Raw genomic sequence first — 20,687 nt, forward strand, 5'->3', positions numbered from 1 at the left:
GGAGCCGCGCAAAAAAATTGTTTTCCTGTTTCTCGTTTTCCTTTCACGCGATGGTAAAAGATAATCTTTTCCTTTTTTATCTTTTTCTGTTAGGAGGTTTGATCATATTGGATTATACTTTTTTTTTGAAAAATATATTAGTATGTTTAGGCTGTGTTTAGTTCACATCAAAATTGGAAGTTTGGTTGAAATTGAAACGATGCAACGGAAAAGTTGAAAGTTTGTGTATGTAGGAAAGTTTTGATGTCATGGAAAAGTTGGAAGTTTAAAGAATTATTTTGGAACTAAACATGGCATTAGTTTTATATTTCTAGTAAAATTTATGCACTAAACTTTTTAATTATAGATATAATTTGTATATAAAGTTTGCATATACAAAGTCTACATATACAAAGTTTATATATTCAAAGTCCATATATATAAAGTTTACATATATGAAGTCTCACTTTATATAGAAAAGTTTCCCCAGAAATTGTTTGTATAGAAAATTTCCGTTAAGAATATATAAAAAATACTATGTATAACGAAAAAAGAAATATGAGAAATAAACAGAAGTGAAGGAAAGAAATAGAAATACCTATTACATAAGAATCACGTAAAAGATGCAACGGATTACATAAGAGAATCACGTAAAAGAAGGGAAAAAATGAAAACGGAAGAAAATGATGTGTCCTCATGTTTGGCGTGTCCCTTCTGACTGATTCGCCGGACACGAAACGTTCGTTTTCGCTCCACCTTCATCTTCTAATAACCAAAAAGCCTGCATTATTCGGTTTGTCACCCTTCCCATTTCCTTCATACCAGTGATATGTTCATACCAGTACTTACCAATTTTAGCGATCTTGGGCCCAGCCCACCAACAAAAGTACTTATGATGGCCCAGTAGTAGCCTTTTTAGGCCCACACGGCGATCGACTCGCGGCTTCGCCTCACTCCGCCGCCACGTCACCGGATCCCCCACGCCTCGCTTCCCCCACCGCGTATGCCGCCGCCGGCGAGGAGCCCGGCCGCCGGCGTGCGGAGGCGAGGCGCGCTCCTCCCCCTCGCTTTCCTCCTCCTCCTCCTCCTCCTCCTGCTGCTGCACCTGACCTCCTCGCCTGCCCGCTCCCCCAACTCCCCGCTGCTCCGTGGCTCCGGCGACGGGGAGCCCCGGCAGCGCGGGCCCTGCGACTACGCGTCCGGCGAGTGGGTTCCCGACGACGACGATCCCGCGGTGTCCGGCGGCCTGAGGTACGACCAGACTTGCAGGGAGATCTTCAAGGGGTGGAACTGCCTCGCCAACGGGAAGCGCAACGGCCGGGAGCTGCTCCGATGGCGGTGGAGGCCACGCGGGTGCGAGCTCCCCAGGCTCGACCCGCTCCGTTTCCTGGAGCGCCACAGGAACACCAGCATTGGTCCGTGCTCGTTCCCATTTCGTGTGTTTTTTACCACTGCAGCTTGTTCTATGGTGACTAGAATAGTAGAACTTGAGGACGGAGTTATGTGCAAGGTAAATGTGGCGCTGCAATTTACAAGCTAGATGCAGTTCATTCTATAGTGAGGATCATTAGACATTGCCAATGAAGGCATCTTTGTGGAGTGTAGCAACGTGCATTGTGCGTGCCGCTTTTAGCTTGGAAAGATCAGCATGGAAGGAACGTGGTTTCCACCTGATTAATTTGCAATTCAAGGTAGTATATTTTGCCATGCGTGAATTGTATGGTCAAATATATAGCAGACGTGTAAATTTTTACCTGCAATCTTGTAGTTTGATTATGTGGCGGAGCATGTTCAGTTGTTGAGGCTCTCATACATGTAAAGAATCTTAGTTGGACAAGAAGTCTCGACTTGCTGTTCATGATTTATGTTTAATGGTTTGTTGCAGGATTTGTGGGTGATTCATTGAACCGGAATATGTTTGTCTCGTTGGTCTGCATGCTTAGGGGGGCGAGTGGGGAGGTTCGCAAGTGGCGTCCTGCAGGAGCAGACCGGGGTTTCACATTCCTGTGCTATAACCTCACCCTCGCATACCACAGGACTAATCTTTTGGTACGCTATGGTAGGTAAGAAGTGGCATTTGAGTAATACCAAATTATAGTTCTTTGGAAGTATGGTGTACTCCACATCATGCAATTCCCTTCTGTGTTACAACTGATTTAATTATATAAGTACAATTCTGTGCACAGTAGTACATATTTTTGTTCTGCAGCTTTGGGCATTTGCTATTTTGCTTTCAGTTTTGGACTGTAGCTGTTACTTACTAGTAGTATTGGAATGCTTACCAGTAGGCAGTAGTAAACTTTTCTCTTGTCTGTTGACTACTGTTTGTCTTTATATTTTCATTAATTTTTAAATATAGTAGACTCTGCCGCTTTCTTAATGTTTTTCACTGCGTCATAGTTTTTCTTTCATGATGTTGTTGCTCATATATTGCTGAGGTTATTACTCAAAGCCGTATAATGCTGATGTTGTAGGTGGTCAGCCAGTCCAAATGGGGGTCCCCTAGAATCTCTTGGATACAAGCAAGGCTACAGAGTAGACGTTGATATTCCTGACCAAACATGGGCAGAGGCACCAAGCTTCCATGATGTTCTTATTTTCAACACAGGGCATTGGTATGTGAACATCAATCATAAGCCAGATAACATTTTTTTCACTTAGATGCCCAATTAAGTAGATCCTGATCCATGAATGTTATTTCATGTTTGAAAACTTTGAGTAACCAGTTAACAGCAGAAATTTATTACGTTAATCTTCCTTGTACTGTAGTTCCAATATTTGCCTTCTCCCTCAAACCTCGGATATCTAACTAGATATTATCCACCAATCAAGATTTGTGTTGCTATTGATCTAGCTTATTAACTAATTTTTGCCAGGACATATAGTAATTTGGAAATACGCCTACCTTTAACAAACACTTTCCAAGTATGAGAAATTAAGTCTGGAAGCTTCTCTTGGATATGATTGGCCAATGTTTTTGCAATAATTTTTGTATGAAATGTTACGAAGACTTGTAGGTCTATAATCAGCAGGAGTGGCAGGACTGGATATTTTTTGGAATTAAAACAATGTTGGTAGCGTCCATACCTTTTTGCAAATTTAACTGCATTGTAGAACTCCTGTACCATTTTGGTGACATCATTCTCAATCCATTGCCAAGCTGCTCTATAAAACGCCACATTTAGCCCATCTAGTCCTGGAGATGCATCTCTTCGCATTTGTTTGAGGATCTGAAAATTTTGCTCCTCTGTTGGAACTTCCGGTGGCTCAAAAGTGTGTGCCCTTGCTGATCTTGAGAGGATGTGACTCCTTAATCTGTGTTTGAAGTCTGGAAAAGATCTAAATAAGAGATAAATGTTGAGCAATTTCGTCAGGATCAGTTGTTAGATGATTATTATGCATGACAATTGGTATCCTGTTTTTCCTTCCCCTTTTTTGAGCTGCTTGCTGAAAGAAAGCTGTGTTTCAACCACCTATTTGGACCCAATATTTCTTAGCTCTTTGCCTGTGAAAATCCTTGTTGCTGAGCCAAGTTTCTCTCTTGAAGGGCTAGTTAATCTCTATTCAGAGAGCTCTGGATTTTTCAGGATTTTTTCCTCTACTTGGCATAGTTTCTGGCTTCCTGCTGAAGGGGTTTCTTCCTTTTGCTCCAAGCAAAGTAGTTCTCTTTTGGTAATTAAGATGCTCCGAATTTTTCCAAGCTGCCTGAGCTTCCTGTTGAAAATCTTACCCCCCCACCCCCCACCCCCCAAAAAAATAAATTCCACCACTTGTCAAATTTGAAAGTTCTTTTAGGTTTTCTGTTTTTAGGATTTAAAATAGAAATAGTTTGAGTATGATCACTAAAGCTTAGGTAAATGGTAGGCAGTAGTATTAGGAAAATGCACACCATTCAACATTTCCTAAACAACAAACAAGACGTTCAAGGACCAGATCCTTACCATCTCTTTTGTTTGACCAGGTGTAGGCTGGGCCATTATACTTCAGGTATATAAGATCAATATTTCTGATATGATGTTGAAAAATGTCAATACGAGTTTGATTAGCAGGTGTAGCACCAGACTTCTCATTAGCATGCATAATATCATTCAAACTGTTTTGGTAAACTGTTTTTATTCTTAGCTAGAATGCTAGATATATCTATAGATGTATGCAGCTTGCCACACGATAAGGGCTAATTTGCTAAGCTATCTCCTGACTTCCTGACTCTCGTTTATTTTGTTAAAATGCATAAATATTATCTTTGCTGGGATTCAAACTCATGTATTTTGTACAGGTGGTGGGCCCCTTCAAAATTTAATCCAGTACAGTCACCAATGCTATTCTTTGAGAAGGGGATTCCAGTTATACCTCCTTTACTGCCACCTGCAGGACTGGATTTGGCTCTTAAACACATGGTATGGATATCTGCGGTTGTCTTTTGAGAAAAAAACATTTTATTTTCTTGATAATGCATAACTATTAAGTATTTTTGAACTTTTTGTGTAATTTTGTCCCGAAATTATTTGCTGATTACAGAATGAGGTGTTTTTTTTTGTGAAATATTATATTACCAATGGGCTATAAGCTTAAATATTAGCCATGTCTCCATGAGAGAGAGAGAGAGAGAGAGATTGTACTTCATCAAGCAGTAAATTCAATTTGTTCTTGTTGCCTTTTCCTTAAACTAGCTGAATGCTCATACTTTCCCACGGATAAAGAAAACATATTTATAATATTGCCCACAACAACTACAAATATATTTTCCATAAATGTGTCATTCATCCTTTTACTATAGGGAATATTCACCTTAATTTGATTTTATGCATGGCTATCCATTTAGATTTGTTATTTTTTAAAATATTAAGAAGTAGATAGGGTGGCAGATTCAGTACCACCATCACTACCTTCTTTAAAGGAGTATAGATATAGAAAATATTTTTCCACCTTTGTTTTACTTGAATATATATATTTCCACCTTGTGAATTTTATTTGATTGTTGGGCCTTAGTAGCCTTCGTATGTATCCAAGGTGAACATTACTAACTTCCTGTTTTCTGTCGTTATGCCACTCAACCTATCTTCCTCATTCTATGGATATACAATTTCCATCAGATAATATTTGTGAACAAAGCAATGAGACCCAATGGGGTGAAACTCTTCCGCACTCAATCTCCTAGGCATTTTGAAGGTGGTGACTGGAATGAAGGTGGATCTTGTCAACGTGACAAGCCCTTGTCTGCAGAAGAGGTACTGAAACTAAAGCTCATTACATACTTTGATTTTTGTTGTCTTCCTTTACATTATTTTCTTTTCTTTACCTTTTCCTTTATGCTAAGCTTAACAAGCTGACTATTTGTGCTAAGCTTAACAACTTGTATATCTGAATCAATGGCACACCATCTGTTTTACCTTGACATAGATGAATAGGAATTTGATTCCTTCAATTGCCTGAACTTAACCTTTTTGTCGAGGATTCTAAAATCTTTTTTCAGCCACCTGTAATCTTCCCTGTTTTCAATTTTCTTTGTTCTTTTGCATGGACCTAATCATTTCAAGCACATCTGACACAACCAACAATTCAGCATTCAGTTGACAATTAAAGAGCTGCAATTTTGAACTATTTATCCTCTGTGGACATCAATTTTTGTAGCTAGCACCACAAATCCATTAGTATATTGTATTTGCGCTATAAATATGCATTAACTGATAGTTAATTTTGTTTTCCTCTGTTGGGAGAACAGTCTTCTGTAAAGTAGCGTTTGATATGAAGATGATTGGATGATTAATTGTTCTGTATTGCAGTCATATTATTCTTTTCCCTTTCTTTTATTGGTCCAAATACCAACTATAGGGGTTTGAGAACTTGATGCCGCTTGGAACCTGGAAATTTGATATTAATACCTTGAGCTCAACCTTCTTCAGGTTGAGGAACTTTTCTCTTTGGACAACAATGGCACAAACGTAGAAGCACGCTTGGTAAACCAGCACTTGGTGAGGGCTCTTGAAAAGTCTACTTTCAATGTTCTGAATATAACTGGAATGAGTGAATTCAGAGCTGATGCTCATCCTTCAACAACTGGTGGGAAGAAGCATGATGATTGCATGCATTGGTGTTTGCCAGGGCCAACAGATACATGGAACGATTTGCTAGCAGCAAATCTATTGGCGACTGAGAGTTAGTTTGACAAAACGTTGAGACTCTTTTGCTTGAGAAATTCTCCCGAGATTTTTGTGGGTTGTGAACATGATGAAGCATCGATCGTTGCACAGCATTGTTTTGATCAAAGCTTATTCACGGCAGCTTCTTCATATAGGCATTAGAGTATTGAGCATTAGACAATGTAAAGTTAACATCATTTTTGTGTCATTGTGTGTATGTTTTGGGCGGTGGGTGAGGTACTTCTGTTCAAATTTGTCCTAGAGTTTGGATAGTGATTCTGTCCATCTGAACACTGCTTCCTAAACTACTAAACGGTGTATATTTTTGCAAAAAAATTATATACGAAAGTTGCTTTGAAAAATCATATTAATCATTTTTGAAGTTTAAAATAGTTTATACTCAATTAATCATGCGCTAATGGCTCAACTCGTTTTGCGTATCTTCTTAATCTTCTCTTTTCCTCTCCTCTCAAACTCACAAAGACTGATGAAAACTTGTGATTGGCAAATGGTTGATTATCTTGTCATCCAATCGTTTGCGAGAGCAAATAGAAAAATACCGTCCTCTGACCATGTATTGTATGTTGATGCATTGATTGCATCTTACTCTCTTCGTCCTAAAATAAGTCAATCTCATATAGAATATGACACATCCTAGAAGAATGCTGGGGATTGGGCGTCCGATCCGGCGGAAAAAAATTGGACACCTGCCACGCCTCGAACTAGCCCGTGACGCTCCAAATTAACCTGTTAATTGATACCAGTCCTAGAAAACAGTGCTGGTATCACAGGAAGATTGAATATCACAGCATCAGAAGTCTCTTTATTACAGAGTAAGAGTACAGTCATGTTAGGCTGCGGACAGATCCCGAGCTCACAACTGCATTACAAAAGGGGAAAGCGGAAGCCAAGACTTAAACCACTCATCACAGGCGCGACTTGGGAATTAGACCGAAACCCTAAAACTCATCGAAGCCGACATGCTCCTGGAAGAACTCCTCATCAGCGGGATCCACTTCATCTTCTTCAGCAACCCGGGGGGGGGGGGGGGATTATTTATATAGAGCAAGGGTGAGTACAGAAGTACTCAGCAAGTCATGGGAATTAAGTGTTTAATGCAGGCTTCAAAGGAAAGGCTGTTGTTTTTGCAATGATTTTAGTTAAACTCCTTTTTGAAACAACTAAGTGAGTGCTCTCGAACGACACGGAGGAGACGGTGCGTCTCGTCCGGTCGGAATATGTGCATTGTATCAGTCTTTGAATAGATCAAGGCTGGCACCCGGCCAACAGCTTTCAAACGGCCACCCGGGCCTGGCTGATCCCATCAGCCGCAGATTTTCCAAACATCGAACCCATTCCACAACAGGAATTTCACAAAGCAGTAGTCAAACAAAACTATGCTAGGAATCACCTCATATCCGCCCATGACCGTGGGCACGGCTGTTCGAACAATTTAATAACCTCTACAGAGGGGGTACACTTTACCCACACGACATTACTCACTCGGATCACCCAACCCGTGCAGAACGGCCACGTCTGGAGACCTTGAGGCTTTCATGACAAGGCATTTCGAAAGCCGACACAGGTTCACCATATGCCAACGAGAGGGGTCCCAGACCAACACCAGGTTAGGTCCCAGACCATACTGTGCCAGGAAACCCGGGGGTTCTCCTCGACACCACCCTGTTGAATCCACATGTCTCTTGGCATCATGGTTCCCCCGATTAGCTAATTACTCAGCCAGGGGTGTCCCATTCCACCCATGTGGTCGCACTTGTCTTATGTTCGGATGAAATTCCAAGGAAACGGTCCTTAAGTGCAAGAGCGGGAAACCGTACTCCCGGTACGTCCCCTGGTCTACGGTTTTGGAAATTCATTTAGTTCGCAAACACCGACCCAGGTGTCGGGTTTTTCAAGTATTTTGTAAATCCCCAAGTTTTACCCATCATTGGACATTTTAAATTTGAGGGGAGGTGTTTCGATGCGTGTGCCCGAAGGCCCGTTCATCGAAGCACAACAGTTGACAAGGGAGGTGTAAGTGTTCAATAATTCAAGGAGGGTAATTGCAGCAATTAAGATTGGGGCCGGCAGGCTATCTTGCAAGTCGCAGCCGAATTACTTGTGTTAAACCTATTCATGCAATATTTGCGGAAAAGAAATACTTAGATTTAAATTATAGGTGCAAGATGATCAAAGGTGACTTGCCTTGCTCGAGATCTTAAGCTTGATACTCGAAATCCTCGCACTATGGGTCTTCGGGCTCCAAAACTACACGCGAAATGGGACAACTCAACAAACGGCGAAAATAAAGCCCTATTATTGACCTCTAAGCGTGCCATTAGATAGATCTCGAGATTTGAGAAATTTTTGGAAGTTGAACGGAGTCAAACGGATGTACGGTTGAGAAGATATTGAATTTCTACGATTATTGGATTTTTGTCTCAAGGGAAAAGGATTTAATTAAATCCTTTTTGAAAAAGAAAGGGAGGAGGGAGGGGTATTAGACTTCCCTCGGGCAGCTAGGGCGCGACCCGAGAGAAGGGGCGCGGCTCGGCCGAGCTAATGGGCCGGCAGGCCCTTGAAGGCGGCCCAAAGGCACGCGCGGGGGAGAAAGGGAGGGGGAGCCGGTGGGCCGGGTCCACCTCGCGCGGTCCCGAGTGGGACCCGTTTGTCGGCGGCTCGGCTCACCGTGCCGAGGAAGCACGCGACGCGGCGCTAGGGTTTGGAGGAGGGGCGCAGTGTACGCGCGCGGCGGGCCCAGGCACAGCCTCTCGGCTCTCCATGGGCCGCGCGCACGCGAGCGGGGACGGAGGGAGCGGCTGACCGGGGTCGGCTTGACCCGGTCCGGCCGAGCTGGCGCCGACGTGGCGCCTACGTGGCTGCCACGCGGGCCGGCGGGAGGAAGACGACGACGCGGCCGTGAACGGACGGCGGACGGCAGCGGCGGCGTTCGGGGCGAAGCGCAGCGACACAGGCAAGGGCGAGCACACCGGGAGGTTGCATGGGACGAGGGGAGACGAGCCAACAGCTCGGATTTGCCGGAGGGGGCTCGACGGCGGCAGATTGCGGCGGCGGCCACCGGCGGCGAGATGAGAGGGAAACGGCGACGACGCGACGGGGGATCGATTCCTACGCACTAGAGCATCTACGCGACTTCGGGAAACCATTCCTAGCGTCGGATTAGGAGGAAACACACCGAGGAAGGCCGGCGACGAGAGGCGGCTACTAAACTCAGGCGGCGACGGCTGCGAGCACATAACAAACAGCGGCAGCGGTCGGGGCGGCGCCAGCTAGCTACAAGAGGTCTACACATGCTACTGCCGAAAGCTAGGGGGAGGAGGAGGAACGAGGAAGGGGAATGGGGAGATGCACTACCGCGACGGTGAAGGGCGCAGTGACGAGAGCCGACGGCGCGAAACGTGATCGTTTCGGCCTCGGGCCGGGGAAGAGGAGGAAGACGAGCGCCTGGAGTCCACGTCACGTGTCCACGAACGCGCCTACTCCTCCGGCACGCTCGGCAACGGACGGCGACGGCAAAACAGGGCAAGGGAGCGGCAATGGCGCGGCGAGCTCGAGTGAATGGAACCAAATGAGAGAGGGGTAGGGCGACTCTTATAGGCACGGGATGGAGCTTCGAGGGGAAGGAACGGGTGCTCACGGGCGCGGTCAAACGCGGGCAACGGGCTGGCACCGGCGCCAGGCGCTCCTCTGCCATGGCGCTAGCTCCAAGCGGAGGGAGGGCAGAGGCCGGGCCGAGAGAGGAAAGCGGGAAACGGAGGGGGAGAAAGAGGGCTCAAACTTTGCCGAGTTGGGGAGGGAGAGGGATGGGAGCGGGAGCTCTGTCTCCAGGTTTTGGACGGATGCAGGTGGCGCGGCTCGGGCATGTGCGCTGGCTCGTGGGGCAGGGCGCGGCGCAGGTGGCGCAGTGTGGCAGGGGCGAGGGGCCAGGCGGCGCAGGCGCGGCACGGGCGGCAGGCGACGGCGACGACCGCGGCGACCACGCGGGCGCACGCGCGCGAAACAACGATGCGTGGAGGATTCGAAAATCGCGGGCGGGGAGCTCGACGGGGATGGAGGCGGGGAGAGGGAGAGCGAGAGAACGAGAGAGAGAGAGATGGCGCTCGGCTCGGCGTCGGCTCACGCGCAACGCATGTGCGGAGCGAGGGAGAGGAGGGCTGAGAGAGGGAGAGATGGGCCGAGAGGGAATTCGGCCCACCAAACCTGAGGGAGGCAAACTAGACTTTTACAGAGGGATTTGATTTGGGAGGAATTTGAGATTGGAATTTGAATTTGACGATGGATCGGGGATTCAAGATTGGAGATTGGCACGCACACAGACATCAAGCAAAGAAACGACTTCCACAAATAGGGTTTTTAAGATTTAGTTTTCCCGCTAGGCGCCACGACGGAACGGGCGCTACAACGCCCTCCCCCCACACGCGCCTCCATGAAAAAAAGGGCGCCCTCCCTGTACGCGCGTCTCAGCCTGCCTCCCGCGTGTCCTCACCACTCACACTTTGTTGCAACAAATCCCCCACATATTACGGAAACGCTCTATTAGGGAATCCGTTTCAATCTTGTTATACCAACAATGTTTCAGCAAATATACTCGTAATATTTCATATGTATAGATCAAATGCTGCAGTGAATTGAAACATTCTTTCGCTATTTGCTAAAACATTTTCTTATATAAGGTGAAACAATACCTGATTTTTTGAGAAACCGTTGTTTCATACGTTGTAACAAAATGTTTCATGAGGTGATTTGGTTGTGTTTCAGCTTTTTAAACGATTGAAACATTTTCAATCTACTTAGTGAAACAATTCCGATCTATTTGGTGGAACAACGTGCAACATTTAAAAATAATTCAAAAATAAGCTAAATATTTTTTTCATCGGATTATATCCATGTGTGGTCTTGTTTTAAAGATTTAATTAGAACGGATTTAATGGTACAATCGGATCATGATTTGGATAAATAATTTAAGAGAAAAAAATAGCTTCGCTTAGAAAGTTTTGCTTGCATGTATGCAAGGATGATGACGTGAACGCCCGATTTTAGATGCGTCGCATATTCTAATACTATAAAGCTGGACAGACATGCGACATGGTACAAACACGCAGAACAATTAATTAATTTGATCTATACATAGTGAAACATCACAAGTACAGTTGTTGAAACATTATTGGTGGAACAAAAATTGAAACGGATTATCTTAACAGAGAGTTTGCATAATATGTGGGTTTCAATTCACTGCAACATTTGATCCATACATAGTGAAACATCACGAGTACACTTGCTGAAATATTGTTAGTGGAACAAAAATTGAAACGGATTTGCTTAGTAGAGCATTTCCATAATATGTGGGTAATTTGTTGAATGGCGCATGTGGTGGCCGCGTGGTGGGGACGGTGCGGAGGCCCGGGAGGCCTGCGCCCGATTTTTCTAGGGGTGATCTGGCGCCCGATCCCAGCATTTTCCATCTATTGAATAAATAATAGCAAATATCTAATTCTACCCCCTTTCATCATGTATCGTGTAAGCATTTACACGGATTAAATTTCGAAAATGCTTCTCTTCGAACATCCGATCAGATGAAAAATATCGGACGCCTACGGTCAGCTCAGTCCCTACTTGCTAATTTATCCTTTCTTTCTGTTGGCGTCAGGAAAATACTGCAAATCAGCTGTCTGGTGGATTGGACGAACCATTGTCGTAATGTAACATACATGCACATGTCTAGTTGTTTCTTTTCATTCTTTCCTCCTCTCTTTAAATATTTTTTCTCCTAAATTACTTATCCGATCTACGAACCGATCACACCGTTGTATTCGTTGCAATTAAATCTTTACAACAAGATATCACATGATTATATTATGTCAAAAGAAAAACATATGTTTGAAACCGTTAAAACAAAATGTTTCATACGTGATAGTGATATGTTTCAATATGTGTCTTAAGTGTGTTTCACAAAATTCCTGAAACTACCTTCTACGACTCTCTCTCCACCTCATGCATGCATACATGCATGTATTTTAGCAAGCTTCAAAATGATTTTTCTCTTAAATTACCTATTCAATCTATGATCCGATCACACCATTGTATTTATTGTAATTAAATCTATACAACAAGATATCGCTTGATTATATTTTGATAAAAGAAAAACATGTGTTCCAATCCGTTAATACTTGTTGTTTCATGTGTGACAGCGACATGTTTCAACGTATATCTTCACCATGTTTCATAAAATATTTAAATGTTCTAGTTGCTGATTTTTTTTGTTTCACCAAATATATAACATAATATTTCTCTTGTTAGTCAACTGCAACATTTTACCGTCCGATTTTTTTTTTCAATTTAAAAATATTTCACCTAATGTACTTGTGATGTTTCACTATGTATGAATCAAATGTTACAGTGAATTAAAACATCCTTTTGCTATTCGCTGAAACATTATTTTCATATAAGGCGAAACAACGTCCGATAAAATATTTTCGATCTACTTAGTGAAACAATTCCGATATACTTGGCGCAACAGCGTGCACCATTTAAAAATAATTCAATAATAAGCTAAATTTTTTTTTCATCGGATTATATTCATGTGTGGTCTTGTTTTAAAGATTTAATTGCAACGGATTTAATGGTGCAATCGGATCATGATTTGGATAAATATTTTAAGAGAAAAAGTAGTTTAAAATTTGTTTGATCCATGCATGATGGATGACTGACGCACGTGTTCATGGATCGGACGGTCGCACGAGGCGTCCGATTTTTTGTCTCACGCCGTACGTCCGACGCGTGGTGCTCTCCATTAAATTTCTTTCCCTTGTTCCACATTCATTACACAATCAACTTGGGAGGAAACACCCACGTGGGCCGCGTCATGTCTTTATCGACTCGCCTAAACAGCCTCCTAGTGCCGGATTTCATGTCCCACACGTCGTATGTATCAACAAAATAAACCATGTCCTTTTCAACCTCACTGTGTGCAGGCGCAGGCACGGACTTGCTGAAGAGTTCACTGAGGAAGATTGCTTGGCCACCTAGGCTGCCGGTGACCGGAACCCATGTTCCGGCGTCCAGCTTGCGGGTGTGGTCGGTCTGCAAGATGAATGGGAGTACCCACTCCCGTCTCACCATGTGCAACCGGTCACACGACTCCAAGAGGTGCTAGGTGCCGACAATCGCGTACTCCTCCTCGTAGAATTGCTCAAACTTTCTATGCTCCTAAGTGGGGCGCCACTGCTGGCCAACGTCGTCGATGTCATCGTCATCAGTGACGGGCTCAATTTCGCCGTCGCCGTCGCTGTTGTTGTCTCCACCCTCTTGGTTCAATACCTCGTCATGGTCCTCACCGTCTACTACCCCCTCATCATCGAGGGAGGAGTACTCCCCGTCGTCATTGGTCGACGATGCGTCACCGTCATCCTCTCGTGCGTCGCCGTCGTCGTCGTCGTCTTCGTCGTCGCTCTACCTAAATGCGTCGATCATGCCATCGGGGCTTCTCGGTTGTCTGATGATGCGCTCGACGTTGGTGACGGTGGGCTTGCCGTGTTCATCGGCGGCGAGGTCGACGGCGAAGAGGTCCTCGGCTGTTGTAATTAGATAGAGCTTGTCCTTGAAGAAGGCAATATCGATGACGCGGACGAATGGCATCGTGCATGAGTCGGGCGTCCAGGTGCCCTTCCCTGGCCGGCACAGGATCAAAGGGAAGTTATAGTGGTCGGTCATGACGGCGACGAGGTGGTCTCCATCGGGGCAGCAGGAGGAGGACCGGATGATCACCTTGCGGACCTCGTTCCGCTTTAAGAAAGCGTCGTCGAGGACGTCCTCTAGCTCGGCGAGCGGGACGGTGGTGGTGGTGAAAGGGTTGTGCAAGAAGAACGTGTGCCTCTTGGTTTTCTTCCCGCCGCCGGTGGTGGCGGTGCGGTGCAGGGCGCGCCATCCATCGGTGGAGCCAACGCAGACGGTGTTAACAACGTTGTTCTCGCCGGCGTGGGTGGGTGTGGCGACGGGCGGCCCGGGGGAGAGAGCGATCCACGGGAGCTGCGGCGGGGAGGCGACGTGGAGGCGGACGGCGGATTGCCACGGCCTGCACACGGCGCGGAAGCGCGTGCGGTTGGCGGGGAAGGGGAGGCGTGCGATGACGAGGCCCAGCAGATCCGACGGGAGGTCGCACCACGACCGATGCCATCATCGTCGAGTCGTCGCTAGCTGAGCAGATCGAGCTTGTGTTCCCTTGCCAAATTAATACTCCCTCTATCCCAAAATGTTTGACGCCGTTGACTTTTTTAAAAATGTTTGACCGTTCGTCTTATTCAAAAAAATTTAAGTAATTATTAATTCTTTTTCTATCATTTGATTTATTGTTAAATATACTTTTATGTATACATATAGTTTTACACATATCACAAAAGTTTTTAATAAAATGAACAGTCAAACATATTTAAAAAAGTCAACGGTGTTAAACATTTAGGGAAGGAGGGAGTACTAGCCAACAACGCAGTGAAGCGATGTAATCGTAGTGAGTGCCATGCCGGCAGGCAAATCCCCGTGAAATTATATAGAGCTTGTATAAGAGAGGCCCGCCGATCCGGATTCGTTTGGCTTTGCCTCCGACTCCGATTGTGTGACGGTGCTCCTCTCTGTCGCCGTGCTTCTCCTTTTGCGTTCTTGCCGCAGCCGTCCCCGTCCGCGCGCAATGGCGGAGTCACCAGTTGCGCAGCCTGTGATCTGGTGGGCGGCATTGGCGCGCGGGGCGTTGCGGCCGGGGTCGCGGCACGCCGGCGCCGGCGAACCAAATTAACCAGGTGCGCGTGGTGGTCGACGGAGACGGGCGGGCCCTTTCCTCCTAGATTCAAAGCCCAATTCGTTAATTCTGGGGGCAAGCGGCGCATTAATCTACTTCCTCCGGATTTGATAATACTGGTCTTTTCAATAAAGATGTGGTCTTATAAAAAAATAACTTTAACCATTATTTTCTATTATAATATATATAAAAGTATTACTCCCTCCGTTTCACAATGTAAATCATTCCAATATTTTCCACATTTATATTGATGTTAATGAATCTAGACATATATATCTATCTAGATTCATTAATATCTATATGAATGTAGGAAATGCTAGAATGACTTACACTGTGAAACGGAGGAAGTAATAAATATATATTTTATTAAAATATTTTTTAAGACTAATCTATACAGGTATCACCATATTTGAAAGACAGATATTTTAAAAATAGCTCATAATCAAAGATCATAAAGTTTGACCTCACTCTTATCTAAAACAACAAGTATTATCAGTCCGGAGGATATAAACAAACACAATATCTCGGTCAATTGCTGATAAGTGGTAACTGGTAACTTAGTTCCAATATGACATCTCAAAAACAAAAGTTCTAATGTGAATAACTGATCACACTGCCAAAATATTGACAAAAGTCATTCATATTTCAAAACTCACTTTAGCAACATTCGTTCTGATTTTTTTCTTAATCAAACTTCTTAAAGTTTAATCAAATTTATAGAAAAGTTTAGTAACATTTACAATATCAAATTAGTTTAATTAAATCCAACATTAAATATTTTGATAGCATGTTTGCTTTGGATTAAAATTATTATTACATTTTTTATATAAACTTTATTAGACTTATAAAAGTTTAACTTAAAAGAACCATTGAAACATTTTATAATATAAAACGGAGGAGGTATGCTAAAGTTCCATAAAAATTACAGTGGATTCAAAATTAATGGTTAGTTTTAGCTTTAATACTAAGATTTGATATATATTTTTTAAAAATAATTTATTTTTCATATGAAGTTGTATAATTAGATTCGTATTTTGACAATAATTAACATAAATCTGAAAATATACTAAAATAATATAGTAAAATACATGGCATGTCCTTAAGGTTGCATGATGGTGTCATTTAGATCCACGATCTCATAAAATGCATATTTAGATAATAATATTGGGTATCATAGAAGGTCCGAACCCCTTTTAACCGTGTACGATTGCCGATGTGATGCTCCACGTTGGCTTAAATTTTACATTCGGCCCCCTTGGTAGGAGAACAAGTTGCACAAAAGGGTAGGCAGTGAACACCGACAGTGGATCTGACCACGTCCACGCTTGGCGACGACAGCAATGGTTGGGTGCTGTGGATGAGCAAGTGATGAGATGGTCCTGTCACCACCAATGTATGGGGTGGCCGGTGCAGGGATGAGCTTCTCTGGTGTGAAGCTCTGCCCTCCATGCATCTCGCAGCCTTCCTCTCCTCCTTCCTCACTGGTGCACCCTCCCCTCCGTGCACACATCCGGTGGTGGTGCGCGGCGCAAAGGCGATATTGATGGTCACAAGCTCCACATCCAGTGAGCCTGGTGCTCGGGCGTGGTGCATCTGGTGACGGCTATCGGCTCATGCGGTGCGAAGGTGACCTCGGCATTACCCTGCATCCGCCCCATCAAAGCTTAGAGGCAGAGCTAGCTGTCAAGCGCTATTGTTCTGGTTGCGTCTACGTCAAGGGTCCTCCCGTGCTTTCCTCAAGATCTAGCATCGGTGATCTGTAGTGCTAGAGCTCAGGGTTGCAAGATCCGCTGACGACTGAGCTTGAGGTCCTCATCGTGGCACGGGATTCTCTTATGTACATAGCTCCATCGGCTTCACCGCTGCTGTTCACTGCCCACACTTTTTTGCAACGTATACTCCTGCCTAGAAGGACAAATGCAAAATGTGTACCATCATGGAGCGCCACGTAGGCAGTTGTACACAATCAAAAGGAGGTTTGGACCTGCAGTCATATATTGAACCAACATTATGGACTTACTTTCTCCATATCTCTAATTTTTAATGTTTTGGACAATGATATGGTCTTCAGAATATATCTTTAACTACAATTTTATATTATAATATATAAAATAAATAAATAAATATTTACTTTTATTATAGTACTTTTTAAGACTAACATATATATTTTTGTTTTAGTGCCTTCAAACTAAATATTTTTAAAAGTTATTTATAGTCAAAATTCCAAAATGTTGACCTCAACCTTATCGAAAAGATCAAGAATTATGGAACGGAGGAAGTATTTTATAAAATCAGGAATGTAAGTGACATCACCATGCAACTTTAAGGACCAAACGGGTATTTCACTCAAAATAATACTTTGAAAGGTCTAATGTTTATAAAAAAAAGTATTGGACTAGTCTAATAATCTAAAGTTGGCTCTTTTGCTAGCTTTTGATTGGTCCACTTGGCACCTCTTACTTTGAAGAAAAATCTAAATTTATACTAGAGAAAAAACATCTAACAATCATATATGAGGAAAAATCTAGAGAAAAATATCACGTATGGATTCTAGAGGCTTCCAAAACTATCTTCCATTTCCAACCACACGAACTTCTACTCATTTGCCTTCTATAAATATACCACATCTACTCGATACTACTCCTACAACTCTAAAATATATATAGTAAACCCAAAATTATTAAGAAAAAAAAATCTAAAACAACGAATTTACATTCATTTTCCTTCTTTAAATATCCTACGACTACCCGGTACTACTCCTACTACTCTAGAATATATAGTAAACCCAAAGTTATTATGCAAAGAAAAAAAATCCAAAACAAACAAAGAAAGAAGACAACCTTGTTTTCTTATATCACGTAATAGGATCATCAATACCTCCTCAGTTAATAAAATGATTGTGTTTTTTTTGTTACACATGATATGTTAAAAAAACTCTAAATATACTAAATGATTAATCTTTCAAAAATTCAAATCTATTAGCAAATATATTTGAACCAATTAATTTTGATGAATCTTAAAATTTATTTTACTTGTTTGGATTTCATCAAAATTTATGTAATAAATTACACATTAAATTTGGTACTTTTGCTTGACATGACATACAAATTCTAATTTTTTTATGATAAATATGTTTTTTACTTCTATATATAATAAATAAATCATTTATACATGCATCTATAAATGTTTTTTAATATCATATATCTATTTGTCAAAACTAAAATAGTGGTTAATAATTTTCTTTCTAAAATATTTTATGAAAACTCTAAAATTTTAAATAATAAAATAAGTATTTACATATTTTAAATTAAAAAAACACACCAATTTTATCATGTAGTATTTTTGAGTGATAAGTGTATATATATATATATATATATATATATATATATATATATATATATATATATATATATATATATATATAGGAAAATTATATGCTACTACCGGGAGTAACTACTCCCACCTTATCCAGCTCACTAATTCAGAGTTTAGGTGCCGTCCGGTATTTTCGTGGGATACAAACCTTTTTGAATGCATGCTACTTAAACTAGCTAATTAAAAACGAGCAGAAGATGTCACCATCAACTAACTAAAATTAGTATATCGCTTGCATGTTTCTTTTGCTAGCATGTTAATGTCAACTAACTAAATTCGTTTGCATGCAACTAACGAATAATAAATAATTTCAACAAATAAACAATTTAGTTAATTGTTTAAATAAAATAACCAAGCTAAGGACCGGTTATTGGATCATAACCTGACCCATTAAGAGGAGGGAGTAACTACTCCCGGTAGTAGGAAATAGGTGTCATATATATATATATATATATATATATATATATATATATATATATATATATATATATATATATATATATATACACATATATATATATTCTGACTAGCAAGCGTGCCAACGGCACGCCGATTTTTTAGTTGCTTAATAAATTTTGCGTTTTAGATCATCTCTAAATAGTAGATACAAAATGTATGAATTAAAAATAGTACATACACTTATTTTTTTTCTAGTTTTGTATAAAAGTAAGGGCCTTCCAGAAAAAAAACGACTCTTACGTTTAAGAACAGAAGGGAAGCAAATAGAGCAGGATAGGAGCTAAAAAGAGCAATCTTCCTCTTCTCATTACAAGTTCTGTAACGGTTTGGAAAAGAGAGAGAAAGCGAAGAAAGCACTCGTTGGCGGCGATAGTTCGCAGCGTCTGTAGCAATAGTTTGCAGCGCCCGTAGCAAAAAAAAAAGTTAAAGGGTAGTGGCCATTGCCGGCGACAGTTAAGGCCGGTGACTCTCGCGGACGAGGGAGCAACCGACCCGGCTCGGAGGGACAAAGAGGAGGCGATCACGGTGGAAGGAGGGAGAGAGGAGGCGATCACGGTGCAAGGAGGGAGCCAGACGTCCGCAAGTCAAGGCAAGAAGGGGCCCCGGGCATGGCAGCCGGTGGTGAGCTCGTCCAAGAACCGAAAACAAGAAACATTAGCCAACGAGGGCTGACACAATGATCTTTTGGAGCTATCCCTACAAGATCGACCTTTAAGGACCCTTCTTAGCCCTTTGATTCGTCAGGCAGCACGGTCAACGGTGCGCTGCCGGTGATCGCCAAGAAAAGAGACGACGAGTAGAGGGCGACGACACACAAGGCGGCTAAGAGCTGGGGAGGCCCGAGATTATCACAAGAAGGGCAGAGTCTGAGCAAGTGAATAACGCATTTTGCCGATCAGGATTTCCTCCGTGCCTTCTGTTCTACGGAGTATCTCTTAGTCTAAATTTGTTGATTCTTTCGTCAGCACAGCAGTAATATTTCCTTAGTCTGGTTGGTTTTCCTCTTAGTCTTGTTGGTTTTCTACGGAGATTGTGCACATATGTTTCTTCTTTACTACCGTATATACCAATGTAAATGAACATGAATGCTGACCAATTGCGCTCATACGGTTCTTCTTTACTACTATACTGATTTCTTTACTACTGTACTGATTTACATATAAAAATCGCAGACACAAAACCCATTGAATAATCAGATTCACTTAGAGCGGGAGATATAACAGTACCAACACATGATTTACACTTTACAGGATCGTTCACATTAGTTACAAGTGCACTAGATATGCTTTCTGCTGTTCCATCCTCTAAAAACTATAGTACTTATTCAGAAGAATGGGATGTCAACAATATTTCACCCATCCCTCCTCTCCCAAGTTAATCTAAGAAGGTTAACCTTGAAGTTGAAGATTGTCTGATTTCCAAACAACATCCTTCAAGGTGTTGGAGAGGTTCTTGACTATACTTGTAAAACAGCAACAAATCTGGGAATGAAAACAGTTGTTGGGCAAGGGTAGCAGTAGGAGACATTCTCTGAGCATTGAATCCTACATGTTTTTAAATTATATTTCTACTTGAACTTTTTTTTAAAATTCCGGGTTTTATTTTATTTTCTTACTAGTAAAAAATCAATAATACCCATGCGTTGTAACGGGTTCTAAATAATATTCACTGACATAAATTAAAATCCTAAATCATATATTATATAGTTGGACATAAAATGATGAAGGAAATATAAACATATAAATAACAATATGAAACTACAGATAACTTTGTTCGGAACGATAATTCAATATCAGGAAAGTTATATAACTTAATCATATTTTCAAATTTAGCTACAAATAATTTACTATAGAGAAAATATAAGTTACAATAATTTTTAGTGGATCAAATAGTGCTAAAACTAATAATGTAAATGAAAAAGCAAC

General features: G+C 42.2%; 1 protein-coding gene and 1 pseudogene across 1 annotated transcript; one reads left to right on the forward strand and one right to left on the reverse strand.

The window, feature by feature from the left end:
* Window positions 1-915: 915 nt before the first annotated feature.
* LOC127778539 (protein trichome birefringence-like 13) lies at window positions 916-6,634 on the forward strand. The gene is made up of 6 exons (XM_052305159.1): window positions 916-1,394; window positions 1,865-2,042; window positions 2,454-2,594; window positions 4,256-4,376; window positions 5,073-5,207; window positions 5,883-6,634. The coding sequence occupies exons 1-6, from the start codon at window positions 983-985 to the stop codon at window positions 6,138-6,140; spliced, it is 1,245 nt and encodes a 414-aa protein (XP_052161119.1). The 5' UTR covers window positions 916-982; the 3' UTR covers window positions 6,141-6,634.
* A 6,325-nt stretch (window positions 6,635-12,959) lies between these two features.
* LOC127780732 (uncharacterized) lies at window positions 12,960-20,289 on the reverse strand (annotated as a pseudogene).
* Between the last annotated feature and the right edge of the window lie 398 nt (window positions 20,290-20,687).

The sequence above is a fragment of the Oryza glaberrima genome, chromosome 7, assembly GCF_000147395.1.
Source record: "Oryza glaberrima chromosome 7, OglaRS2, whole genome shotgun sequence".
NCBI classification, from domain to species: Eukaryota; Viridiplantae; Streptophyta; class Magnoliopsida; order Poales; family Poaceae; genus Oryza; species Oryza glaberrima.

What these genes read in the sequence shown, in the direction of transcription:
- LOC127778539 (XM_052305159.1), top strand. Translation starts at nt 983, where the DNA reads ATGCCGCCGCCGGCGAGGAGCCCGGCCGCCGGCGTGCGGAGGCGAGGC. An exon ending in CCACAGGAACACCAGCATTG is followed by an intron (nt 1,395 to 1,864) that starts GTCCGTGCTCGT and finishes GGTTTGTTGCAG; the next exon opens with GATTTGTGGGTGATTCATTG. An exon ending in CTTTTGGTACGCTATGGTAG is followed by an intron (nt 2,043 to 2,453) that starts GTAAGAAGTGGC and finishes CTGATGTTGTAG; the next exon opens with GTGGTCAGCCAGTCCAAATG.